The sequence below is a fragment of the Sinocyclocheilus grahami genome, unplaced genomic scaffold (assembly GCF_001515645.1).
Source record: "Sinocyclocheilus grahami isolate Dianchi unplaced genomic scaffold, SAMN03320097.WGS_v1.1 scaffold74.1, whole genome shotgun sequence".
Classification (NCBI taxonomy): Eukaryota; Metazoa; Chordata; class Actinopteri; order Cypriniformes; family Cyprinidae; genus Sinocyclocheilus; species Sinocyclocheilus grahami.
In genome coordinates, this window is record NW_015505253.1 from 2,765,282 (window position 1) to 2,778,808 (window position 13,527).

The following is a 13,527-nucleotide window of genomic DNA, read 5'->3' on the forward strand; positions in this document are numbered from 1 at the left end:
TAAACATGTTTTAGGAGACTCCTAAAACAATATTAGCAACCTTAAAAATGTCATAATAGGGGCACTTTAACATCAATGGAACCCTTCCATTCCACAAAAGTTTCTATAGAACCTTTAAAATGTTCTTCTCACACACAAAAAAGGTTATTTTATGAAAGGTTCTTTGGAGAACCAAGAATGGTTCTTCAGTGGCATCTTTTATGAAACGGTTTTATGAACGGTTATAAAAAATGGCATCACTGCAAAAACGCTTTTGTAGGTTCAGAATACTGTTCTAGTAGAAATGCATACTGTTTTATTTTGTAGTATGTGAACCAATAAGTAATATGCTTTGATTATCTTTAAATATCTTGCCTTTGGCAGCTCAATTGAATTGGGATTCAAGAAAAGGATGGTTGGTCACAGTTGATGTTGCATTCATTGCTCTGCTGTCCATACCGCATGGATTGATTGTAAACTGCATGTTGACGAATTTAGCATGAGAGCCAGATATTATATTCATATAGGAAATCTGCACAATGTACATCCTGTAAATATAATCATAGTTACATAACTTGGCTTGAATAAAGAAGTCATGAGACCTTTTGTTACAGAGATTCTTACCATGAGTAAGGCATTTTTATAAAAGGCATCTAATTAGATTATTAAAACTACTAAACATTTTTAATGCACGTAACACAATCTAATTTGACAGCAGGTGTGTGATTCATCTGTTCTGTGCTGTGCCCCAAAAAGGTTTTTGACACTTCAGTCACACTTAATTTCTGAATTTCATTGCATTAGATGTAAAATATCAAATCTGATGTAATCTGTACACACATTATGCTGGAGCTTTTCTGAGCCTTTTTTCCTTAATTATTTTGAACTAACTGGTCTCAAAGTCTAAGCCTAACTGGTTTTTTTGTGGATCTGTGAAGTCAGACTTCTTGCCTTTTTTTTTTTTACTACATCATTTGTCTTGCTTCATACACTGTGAAAAAAAATCGAGGTAGCATTTACCTTGAAACAATTTTCACTCCGAGATTATTTATTTATTGAGAAATAATTACTGTTATTTGATGAAATACATTTGTATACACAATTGTTACAAGTGTCCGAACACACGTCTGGCCACTTTATCTCCTACAAACTAAATGCTGTTTTTCACAGACATGATACAGGGATCTTAATTAATGCATCTGTGTAATTGTGACTAAACTGGATAGAATATAGAATTTTAATTGTTTTTAAGGCTTATAAAATGTTAATAAAGCAACAGCAATATAATCCCCTAATAATAAAGTGCCTTAGTTCATTAATCTAATTGTGTTATGTAATTGTGAATATGCTGACACAGGAATTGATGGGTATTTCACAGCGGCTTCAAACGTGGTTCATCCTTTTAGTATATAAAATCTGAACTAGTTAATCTACAGTGTCGGTTAATCTACAGCGTTTTTGGTATTTTCAGGGGCACTTTTAATATCTTAAGTCCACTGTTAAATATTTTAATGAAAAATGTTTTGATGCAAATGATCATTTCAAATTTAAATGATCTTTTCTCTGCTCTGGAAGGGACAGCATTCACAGAATGACACTCATTCATTTTATCACATCTGTTACGGCCCGCTAGTTCCTCATATTTTGTCCTAAATGACTGCAGTTCATCAGACCTGATGTCTCCACATGTGGAGGGCTGTTTTCCTGTTGTAATGTGATGATACTGTCAGTGAGATCTGGCCCTGTGTCGTGGACAGGGCTCTATGTTAGTGAACTTTTGATTTGCCCAGGACCACCACTGATTCAAAATGGTCTTTATAAGGTTTAAAGCATGGCTCATACGAATCCTGTGTAGACATTAAATTAACTTTTTCCCTTTCATTTTCTTTTAACAGTTTAGTCACTGAAAACTTTTTTACTTACTCATTGCAAATTGATATGCTTAACCCAGTGCCGAATCCAGTGTTTGTGAGTCTAAAGCAGGACATGCTTTAAACTCGCCTACAGGAAATCAGTCTCTCAAACTTTAATGACAAACTGACTGATATTTTACGTGTTCAAATACTGCACTAGTATTACAGTCTTACAGATACATATAGTAAAACTGATAAAAAAATATGAAAGCATCAAACCTTTGTATGACATTAATATGCTTAAGTTTTCTGGTCATTATCAGAACCAAAAAAGTTTTGTTCTTTCGCAGCTATTTTTCTATTTTGGCACATTGAATATAGGCTTCTTTTTTTTTTGAGAATATATTGAAACATTTCTTGAATTAATGCATAACTCCTGCTTATATATATATATATAGTGGGGGGGGATTTTTATTTGATCCCCTGCTGATTTTGTAAGTTTGCCCACGATTTTTTACAAATTTTTATGGTAGGTTTATTTTAACGGATAGAGACAGGATATCAACCAAAAAATTAAAAAACACATTATATAAAAGTTAGAAATTGATTCGCATTTCAGTGAGTGAAATTAGTTTTTGATCCTCTACCAACCAGTAAGAATTCTGGCTCCCATAGACTGGTTATGTGCCCATGTGGAACACAGATTAGTCCTGCCACTTTAAGAAGTTACTCCTAATGTCAGCTCGTTAGGTGTATAAGTCACCTGTCCACACAATCTGTATCTTCCATTCCTCTCCCACCACCATGGGTAAGACCAATGAGCTGTCAAAGGATGTCAGAGACAAGATCTTAGATCTGCACAAGGCTTGAATGGGATAAAAAGACCATCAGCAAGAAGCTTGGTGAGAAGGAGACAACTGTTGGTGCGATTATTCGGAAATGGAAGAAATGCAAAACCATCAATTGGCCTTGTTCTGGAGCTCCGTGCAAGATCTTGCCTCATAGGGTAAGGATGATCATGAGAAAGGTGAGGGAGTACTACACGGGAGGAGCTGGTTAATGATCTTAAGGCAGTTGGGACCACAGTCATCAAGCAAACCATTGGTAACACATTACGCCGCAATGAATTGAAATCCTGCAGCGCCCGCAAGGTCCCCCTGCTCAAGAAGGCACATGTACAGGCCCGTTTAAAGTTTGCCGAAGAACATCTAAATGATTCAGAGAAGGCTTGGGAGAAACTGCTGGGGTCAGATGAGACCAAAATTGAGCTCTTTGGCATTAACTCGACTCGCCGTATTTGGAGGGAGAGAAATGCTGACTTTGACCCCAAGAGGTGGAAACATTATGCTTTGGGGCTGTTTTTCTGCTAAGGGTACAGGACGACTTCACCGCATTGAGGGTCAAATGGACGGGACCATGTACTGTAGAATCTTGGACGAGAACCTCCTTCCCTCAGCCAGAACACTGAAGATGGGTCATGGATAAGTCTTCCAGCAAGACAATGACCCAAAACATACCGCCAAGGCAACAAAGGAGTGGCTCAGGAAGAAGAACATTAAGGTCATGGAGTGGCCTAGCCAGTCTCCAGACCTCAATCCTATAAAAAATCTGTGGAGGGAGCTGAAACTTCGAGTTGCCAAATGACAGCCAAGAAACCTTATGGATTTAGAGAGGATCTGTAAAGAGGAGTGGATCAAAATCCCTCCTGAGATGTGTGCACTGTATAATATTAAGGGAAATGACGTGTGGCCAAGTATGGTGACCCATACTCGGAATTTGTGCTCTGCATTTAACCCATCCAAGTGCGCACACACAGCAGTGAACACACACCTGGAGCAGTGGGCAGCCATATTGCTGCGGCGCCCGGGGAGCAGTTGGGGGCTCGGTGCCTTGTTTAAAGGCCACGACTGCCGCTTAAATGCTGGGAACGATGGTAAGACACACTATTTCTCTGTTGTGGAACGTCAATAAATGTACTTTCTTATAATGTGCAGAGCTTTAAAGAACATTTTTTACTTTAATATACTGTATTCTAATACTCCAAAAGGGTGCTGTCAGGGTATTTGCAGCCTGTTCAGAACCCGAGTTATGGAATATACAGTGGTGTGAAAATATATATATATAATTATAATTTAACAGGTAATGTTAATATATTTAAATCATGTATAATGTAATATAAGAAATGCAGTTATGTATCAAACTTCAAAGATAGATGCAAAATTCACTTTTACATGGTGTTCGCATTTAAATGTGTCTTAGCAGTGTGGACACAACTACCCTACAATGATAGAAATCCATTCACTCCTTTTTTTTTTTTTTTTATCCCCAAAACGTCTCAATTATCACGCCGTTTCTGAGCAGTATGACGTCATCTTGCTCAAGCCCCGCCCAGGAACGCTGATGGACTGTCCCGTATGGACCCTTTTCACAAGACTGTGATGACGCATTTAACGGTCATCAGCATCGTAAATCCTCAAAAGTTTTTCATATTTGTATAAAAAAAAAGCTTATCTACATTTATAACACTATTCTTTGTATCATATCACTTTTGCCTCAAATTACAAAAAAACAGTTAACGCTAATGCGAGGTTGTTTCTAATGCAGCGTCTATGGGCGGGACGGTAAATTTGACATCGTTCTCTCTCCTGACAGCCGTTATCAGTCTCTCTCAATTGTTTTCCTTTTATTGAAAGTCTTGAACACACTATCGTGGAGTTTTTCTTTTGCTATTTGAGCAAACGGTAATGCAAAAAATATATTTGTGGTGCTCTCCCAACTATGACGACTTCCGCTGCTGAGAAACCCTGGAATGTGAAAAGGGACCATTAGCATATTTCTGCCGTCAGCCAGTTGTATGCTATCTGGCATTTTCTCTGCTCTCAAGCTGCTGTAGCAACAACAATGTCTCATAAACAATGCAGGTGTAGTTGTAGTTTTGTAGTTGGACATAAATGTGAACATGAGTCTTCGTATTCTCCCAACATGATAGCCACCAAAGACTATGGAAATACAAAGACAGTTCACTCCTATAATTATGAATCTGAGAAACTGCAATGCACAATATGGCAGAATAGTCCCGCCTTCTAAATGAAAATGGCAATCGCTGATTGATCCGCTGAGTAAAGTCATTGCATCACTGCAGAGGCCATTATAAGCTCCGGTTCCCATAGAAACCTGAGGCTAAACCAGCCAATGCACATGCGCAGTCATAAGCGCGTTAAAACTGCACATGCCTGACATTGGCTGGTCTAGCCTGAAAAATAAGCTTTTTTGAAACAACATTCATGGGGCAGTTAATTTCAGATTTGGTGCTACTTTGAAATATGTAACTTAAAGGTCCCCCGAAGTGCCTTGAAACAGCAGAGTTGTGACGTAATTTCAACTGAAATTTGCCCCAATCGAAAGCATATTTTCACTGAATCGTTCCCTGTCGCCTACATTGTACACTACGTGCCATTCACTGTACAGGAAATACTACACCGTATACAAGCGACCGATCTCAGCTTCAGCATCTATTTATAGTGTAGGGGGCGGACACTTCGGCTTCTAGAGAGCGGTTGATTGGTCAGTAGATTTGATGAGAAGATGAAGTACGATGTGATGTCAAAAAAAAATCGTTGAGCCGTTTTGGCGTAGGTGACGAACTAAAAGCTTTGAATGCTTATATCTTCTAAATACGAATTTTGTCACTGTTTTGGAGCACACTGTCTTATAGATAACCTTAAAGGTGCAGTAGGAGATCTTGGAAAATGCTAACTTTAGCCTGATAGCACTGAAAGCTAACGTCCCACCCTCCCTGCAATTGCAGTCCAAAGCCACGCCCCCTGAACGCATTTACACTCACAGACCAGAGACAACATTACTACAATAGGCTACATCAGCAGTTCCCAATTCCAGCCCATGTTCTGAAGTGAAGTAAACTTCAATGGATTTCCCCCACTCAGGGAGCAATGTACACTGTGTAGGGATCATATCGATCGGAACACAGTTCATGAACGAAGCTCACTTCTAACGAGCTGGCGCGCGAGGACTGGATTAACCGCTGGGCTACATGTGTCATTCACTGGTGAGAAAACTTTAAAAGTACAACAATACCAGGAAGGAAGATTGGGTTGTTGATGTTTATCTGCCATTCTCGCTCTGTCTGTACAGCATGTGTGAACATGCTGATGACGTATCCTGTCTGCACGAACAGGGTGCGAAGAGGTATGCTAATACATAACTTGACAGGCAGGTAGGAAAGCATATTAAAATGCTCGGACCGAGCGTTTTGATTGGATGAACATTTCTTGATCCTACGCCTTCCACAGAATATATAAATACAGACAAATACATTTAGACCATCACCTATTGCACCTTTAAGACTAACAATGATACTAACTACTAACTAATTAAAATGTTAATTTTGATTTCATGGGGACTTTAATTGTGAGTTCATAGTGCAGTTTTTGAGATTTCAGGATTCACGCATTCATTTAGATAGGACTTGGTCTTTTTGGAGCTGACTGGAGGCATTGCAAATATGGCCGCTGAGTGAACAGCGAAGAGGTATGCTAATACATAACTTGACAGGCAGGTAGGAAAGCATATTAAAATGCTCGGACCGAGCGTTTTGATTGGATGAACATTTCTTGATCCTACGCCTTCCACAGAATATATAAATACAGACAAATACATTTAGACCACTTAACTTAATGATTTCTATCGGGATGTGAAGAGACTTTCAGCCAGCATAACAAAAAATGTTTCTGAAGACAATCACCTATTGCACCTTTAAGACTAACATAATGATACTAACTACTAACTAGTTAAAATGTTAATTTTGATTTCACGGGGACTTTAATTGTGAGTTCATAGTGCAGTTTTTGAGATTTCAGGATTCACGCATTCATTTAGATAGGACTTGGTCTTGTTGGAGCTGACTGGAGGCATTGCAAATATGGCCGCTGAGTGAACAGACTTTCCTTGAAAGGGACTTTGGAGCCACTGAGGACGCAATGGATAAGTTTTGTTTTTGATGGTAACATGCCACTGAATACACAAAAACAGAAGAGAGGGGCAGGGTGAGCAGTAGCTCATCATTTAAAGAGACATGCACCGAAACGGCTCGCTGTGAACAGAGCTGTTTTTGGCAAGATAAAAAGGGAGTTTTACATGTCCATTCAGGAATTTTAGCCAAAGTATGTTGCAGGCATTTCATGAAGACCCTAAAGAATCATACCAACTTGTGAAAAATGGGCATCCGATGTCCCCTTTAACAACACTATAATTACTTTTAAGGAATATTGTTTCAATACACATTTTGATACATTCACCAGTGCATTAGCAAGAGCTAATGAATTAAATTTCACCCAATAGCAACTGTGACCTCAAATTCTAAAATTTTTATTTTTAATGAACTTGAGCACAAATTCATAGTTTCATTTTCAGTTTGCTCCAGTGTACTGTGGAATTCAGTTTTTTTTTAAATAAACCATGGATGCAAACACAAGCCTAATGGTTCAGGATCCAGATCATTAACTCAAAGGTTGAAGGTTCAGTCTCATGAAGATCTGATCCAGGACCTGGAGAGTTACTGAGATCTCAAGCCAGCATCAGGAAGGCGCTGTAAGTGCGGAGGATCTACTGATTCTCCTGTGAAACACTCCTAGTTTGTGCGTGAATTACTATCATCGGTATCGGTCTCAAACTCTTAATACTGTACAGACCTTTATTATTATTATTATTAATAAACATTAGTTCATAGAGTCTGTGCTCATCATACACTGAGATTTTCTTTGGTCAACTCTGACTTCTCAACATCTGCAGACTCGCTCTGACTTTCAGCAACTAGCGTCGAGTCGTCCGTATGTGCAAAATCTGTACAAACGCTTAGTATTATATTTCAGTCTTTAGATGACAAAATATCTTTTTTATATTTTAAAGAATAATAGCACTAAAAGAATTCTAAAGCAAATGCTGGTTAAAATGAAGAACAACTAGTTTGTGCGTGAATTACTATCATCGGTATCGGTCTCAAACTCTTAATACTGTACAGACCTTTATTGTTATTATTATTATTATTAATAAACATTAGTTCATAGAGTCTGTGCTCATCATACACTGAGCTTTTCTTTGGTCAACTCTGACTTCTCAACATCTGCAGACTCGCTCTGACTTTCAGCAACTAGCGTCGAGTCGTCCGTATGTGCAAAATCTGTACAAACGCTTTGTATTATATTTCAGTCTTTAGATGACAAAATATCTTTTTTATATTTTAAAGAATAATAGCACTAAAAGAATTCTAAAGCAAATGCTGGTTAAAATGAAGAACAAAGTATTGTGCCTCTTTTTGCTTGCTTGGTAACTTGATGCCTAATAAAATGGCATTTAGACAGTTAAGCTGTGATTTAAAATGTCTAAATAGTTCTTGTTTACAATGTATAACTTTAATTGAAATATGTTAAATATTTTTGGTAATACTTTACAATTATGCTCTATTCATTAGTTACTGTGTTATAGGTATTATAGTCTAACAATGAACAAAACTTCAACATTTAAGTTAATGTTCATTGCTACACATACTATACATCTTTAACCATTTTCAAGGTAGATAAATTAACTTTAGCTAATGTATTATGAACAAACAATATTATTTTTAATAATTGAACAAACCTAAATTAATACATGTTCCTGAGGCCCAACTCATGTTTGCAAACTGAACCTTAAGTGTTATAAAAATAAGTGTTAAAATAACTATTTTTAAATGACATTTAAAATATGCACATGTAAACAGTCATTTGTTTCAATTTAGTGTAATTAGTAAATTAGTAGTGTTTAATGTAATCAGAGTATGAATAATTCTAAAACAGTATATAAATAACTGAACATAATAATGTAAATCCCCAAAAGGAAAGTCTATTGCTAAGTACTGTTAGTTAGTTAGTTTCTGACCAGTACAAGCAGCCACAAATTGCAAAACGTGCCTCTAGATGTCATCGTTCTGCCGTCCTTCTGCATGCACATTAAATATTTAATTTAATAATATATATTAACAATAATATATTATTTTTTGTATATCATAATATGTCATAATATATATATATATATATATATATAGAAATTGCTAATGCAGTCGCTGTGCTGTTATTTTAAAACGTTATTTTAATACTTTATATTTAATACTAGGTGGTATTATTTCAGATAACCCCTGCACTAAAAAGCTGCACTGCATTCAGGTACCTTGAATACTGGACAGACCAACCTTTCACTGCCTAAAGACTGGAATACACTACACAACTGTTCGAATCTGAACAGATTTTACAAGACTAGTTATCACACCCTTGCTGACTTTAAAAATGGTTACAGTTTAAAACTGGCGATCATGTATTAAATGCTGGGGATCACACACTACCAGACTTTGAAGTAGTTCCAAACACAACACACTCACACAGAAACACGCTCTATTGGAGACACATGGCAACTGAAAACAATGTGTTCTCAAAACATGTTTGATATCCTCCCGCTGGACAGATTTGCAGTCTGCATCTAAAAAAAAAAAAATTGCAGGTTCTGTGTCAGTTAGGTGATTTTCAGTGAATTGAGTCATCTCCAATCAGCAGACTGGCTTTGACTTTCAGCAACATTCAAGTATTCAGTGGGTGGCCTAGGAAAAGTTGCAAAGTGGACCAGACTTTATGCTGAAAGTCAAAAGACTAGCTGTGTGATTAAAATAATAATTCACCCAAAAAAGAAAATTTGCTGAAAATGTACTCGCTGTCAGGCCATGGAAGATGTAGATGAGTTTGCTTCTTCCTCCGATTTGGATGTATGTAGCATTGCATCACTTGCTCACCAATGGGTCCTCTGCAGTGAATGGGTGCCGTCAGAATGAGAGTCCAAACAGCTGATAAAAACATCACAATAATCCACACCACTCCAGTCCATCAGTTAACATCTGGAGAAGACAAAAGCTGCGTGTTTGTAAGAAACAAATCCATCAAGGAGATTTCATTTTAGCTTCTCGCCAAAATCTGGCCATAATGCATAACGCTTCCTCCAGTGAAAAAGTCCAGCCTCCAGTCAAAATCCAACAACATCTTTGTTTAGATCTGTTTTGGATGGTTTTCATTTGTAAACAGTGCTCTCTTAGAGAATGCAATATTATGGAGGACTCCGATTTTAGCTGAAAGCAGTAATGTCTAATTGATGGATTTATGACAAACACGCAGCTTTTCCTTTCATGAGACAATAATTGGTGGATGGTAGTCATGTGGATTACTTGTGGGTGAACTACTCCTTTAAATAGCTTGACTGATGTAGATACTTTTTCAGAAGAGCTGGCTAAAGATGATGCTGCTTCCTTCTACATGTGTATATTTAACATCATCCACATGTTTTCACCATCATGGAGATCAGTTGCCACAGATTCACACTCGCTCATGGACGAAATGCGATCATACTCTGTTATTTCTAAATTATCATGCACTGAGATGACTTGGATGAAAACAAGTTCGCCAAACACATGCCTTCACCTTGCAATGAGGACGTTCTCCACAGCATTTTATACCAACTTCCAAAGTCTTTTCAAAGTCTTTTGCTGACGTTTCAGAGCGCATGTGATGCCAGGGTCAGGCGATGGATCTTGCTGTGTCATATAATATTAAACAGTAGTTATTTTTTATTCACACTGGGTGTAAAAAAGGGGATGGAAGAAGAAACATCAGCGTTTCGAGCTCTGAATATTGTACAGTAGCTGTAAGATCAGCTTCAGATGGCATCAAATCAATTTTAAAAGTGTTTTTCAAATGAAAAATCAAAATAGTATTACCCTGCACATGTGACATTATTCTTTCCGGGATTGGTCCCCCACTTTTGATTTGAAAACTTTCAGGTATAGTTTAAAAGGTTGTATCCAAAGTGTTTGTGTGCAATAAAGAATACAGCAGAACACTCTTTGCCTCCTCATGTCCTCAGACATATCTGTATGATTTCTCAAGTCTCATTGATGTTAGAAATGTCCTTTCACACAGCCTTTTCTTCACTACATTATAGAGCCCCTCAGTTCAACTTGTTGCTACGATGAATCCCGTCGTCCCAGGACCCCCTCCTAACATGAGTTTACCACCTCCAGCCATGATCACAGGAGCCTCCCCTCCGTCATTCCCTCCTCCTGGATTTAACCCCCCACAGATGCCTGCAGGTACTTCCTTTTCTGAAAGAAATCAATACTGTCAACAGTGGCAGTAAAGACATAATGTTACAAATTCTATTTCAAATAAATGGTGTTCTTCTGAACTTTCTATTAATCAAAGAATCCTTAAAAAAATGATCTTGGTTTCCACAAATATATTGAGCAGCACAACTTATTTTCAACACTGATAATAATCAGAAATGTTTATTGAGCAGTGAATCAGCATATTAGAATGATTTCTGAAGGATCACGTGACACTGAAGACTGAAGTAATAATGCTAAAAAATTCAGCTTTGCATCACAGAAATAAATTATATTTTGCAATATATTTACTTAGAAAACCCTTAGTTTAAATTGTAATCATTTTTTTATCAAATAAACATAGTCTTGGTGAGCAGTGAACAATAAAAAAAAAAATCATACTTACCCCAAACCTTTTTTTTCTGTGTTTAGATGAATAGATAGACCTAGCATAAAATAATAACACAAATTCACTTCATCATGAATTGTTACCTTGTTTTAAACAGGATTTGCTCCTGCCGTCCCGTTGGCCTCTCTGAACCCCGCAGGTCCTCCTCCATCCGTCACAGGTATCAATCAACTGTAACTCAATGTACAGTTCAATTCAACATGAAATCAAAATTGGCTAAAAAAAAACTTGATACATGTTCCTGGTCCCATTGTAAATAATTCATGATTTATCAGTGCGCATAACTCCAAAGAAACCATAATGGTTTATACAGTCTTTCAAAATGCACTCAATACTGCTAATGTTATACAATTTTCAGTGAAATCAAACTCTGTTCTGAAATGAACCAGTCACTTTCTGCCACCAAGTCCGTTCCAGATGCATACAGTCAAGTGTATCTCTATAAAACTACATTAATATCCTGTTTAACTTGGCAATATTTGGAAACTGGACTTGGTTGACACATATAGAAATGTTGTTGGAGATGTAAAGGCTGTCTGTAGCTAAATGTGATGTTTTTGTCTTTTGCAATATCAGAAACCCCAATCGAAGAACCTTCAGATGAATCCCATGAGGCTCCCAAGAGGCACATGGACCTGACAGGAGCTCAAGCGCTCAGTCCACCTCCTCTCGGGGGGATTCTGGGGCCCAGACCGGGGCCCCTACCGCCACACGCCCCTGTGGGACTCCGCCCACCCTTCATGCCCCCTTTCGCTAATAACGGGCCCCGTCCTATCATGCCCCCTCAAATGATGCCCCCTAGGGGCCCCAACCCCATGTTCGGAGAACCCCCCGTGGGCCGATTCCGGATGCGCATGATGGGTCCTCCAAGACACAATTTCCCCCCTCACAGGCTCCCAATGCATCCTAGAGGAGAGGAACCGCACTGGCGAGATCAAGGTCCAGAAAGGGGCCCAGACAGATTCGGAAACGAGCCACCGTTTCATCGGGGTGGATGGGGAAGGGGCGGCCCTCGCGGACGAAGTCGCTTTGGGAACTGAGTTGCGTGCAAAACAGTACTCTACGTCCTTGTGAAACGGGAATACGGAGAACATATTCTACGTATTATATACGGAGTCCATATAAAATTAATAGACACTGTTTCTAAAAGTCAACATCTCCGAATATGAGTGATGGTGCTCACCTTTTTACATGTCGTCACGTTCGCTTGAATAGGCGAGACACAACCAGGGATCATATATATTATGAAATTCCCGTCTCGCTCCATGCGAAGTCTTCGAGGCCTGTTGTTTTTGGACGTTGCACTCACTACCACAGACTAATATTAGAGGTCTAGTGTAACATGTTCAGTGTAAATAGTCCAGGTTTGCACATTTCACAATTGTTCTTCTATAAAGAAAAAACCTGTGGAAACTGTTCAGCCCATCTTCCGCTCTGTATATTCGGAGGTAGTATTTACTTTAAAGCTTCTGTAGGCTTTCAGGAAGGAAGACAAGCGAAACACCTGTCAGCGGTAGAGCATCATCTTCGGCCGGTTAATTTTACGAAGCTATTTTTTACCAATCATTCTTGTTTTCTTTTTCTTGTCTTAATGGTTTATATTAACATGCTAAAACAAACACGAGTAAATGTTGTGGCTACTTAAACTGACTTGTTAGTTTTCTTTTGTAAGGACTTGGAAGTGTAGAGAATGCAGTATTGTGGGGGTCTCAGTAGAGGGCGCCATTTGTCAAGACTCAGACCTGAACCCTGTCAGGCTGCTAAAATGAGGAAAAATGTATTTCTCAACCAGGGTTATTATAGTTAACTAAAACTAAAGACATAAAAAATCGTTACTTGAAATAAAATAAATGTTAACTAAAATAAAATATTACAACATTTTTCTTTTAATTTCAGCTAGTTGCCAAGGCAACATTTTTTTAAAATTTGAGTTTAGTTTAACTTGATTAACTAAAAGTAAAACTGAAATAAAAATTAATAAAATCAACAAAATTACTACAACTTATACTCGAACTAAATTATAAAATTAGGCTAAAATGATACTAAAATATTTTCAACACGTGTGTCAGTTAAAATTAAATATGAACTACATT

The 13,527-nt window shown here is 37.9% G+C and overlaps 1 protein-coding gene across 1 annotated transcript in view; it reads left to right on the forward strand.

Moving 5' to 3' along the window:
- The window catches only part of LOC107585791 (splicing factor, arginine/serine-rich 15-like), a 35,805-nt gene extending 22,558 nt beyond the window's left edge, over positions 1–13,247 (forward strand). Inside the window, exons 16-18 of the mRNA XM_016272939.1 lie at positions 10,866–11,013; positions 11,532–11,594; positions 12,011–13,247. Coding sequence (XP_016128425.1) covers positions 10,866–11,013; positions 11,532–11,594; positions 12,011–12,474 — 675 coding nt within the window. The 3' untranslated portion in view covers positions 12,475–13,247. The remainder of the gene's footprint in view (positions 1–10,865; positions 11,014–11,531; positions 11,595–12,010) is intronic.
- Positions 13,248–13,527: the final 280 nt, after the last annotated feature.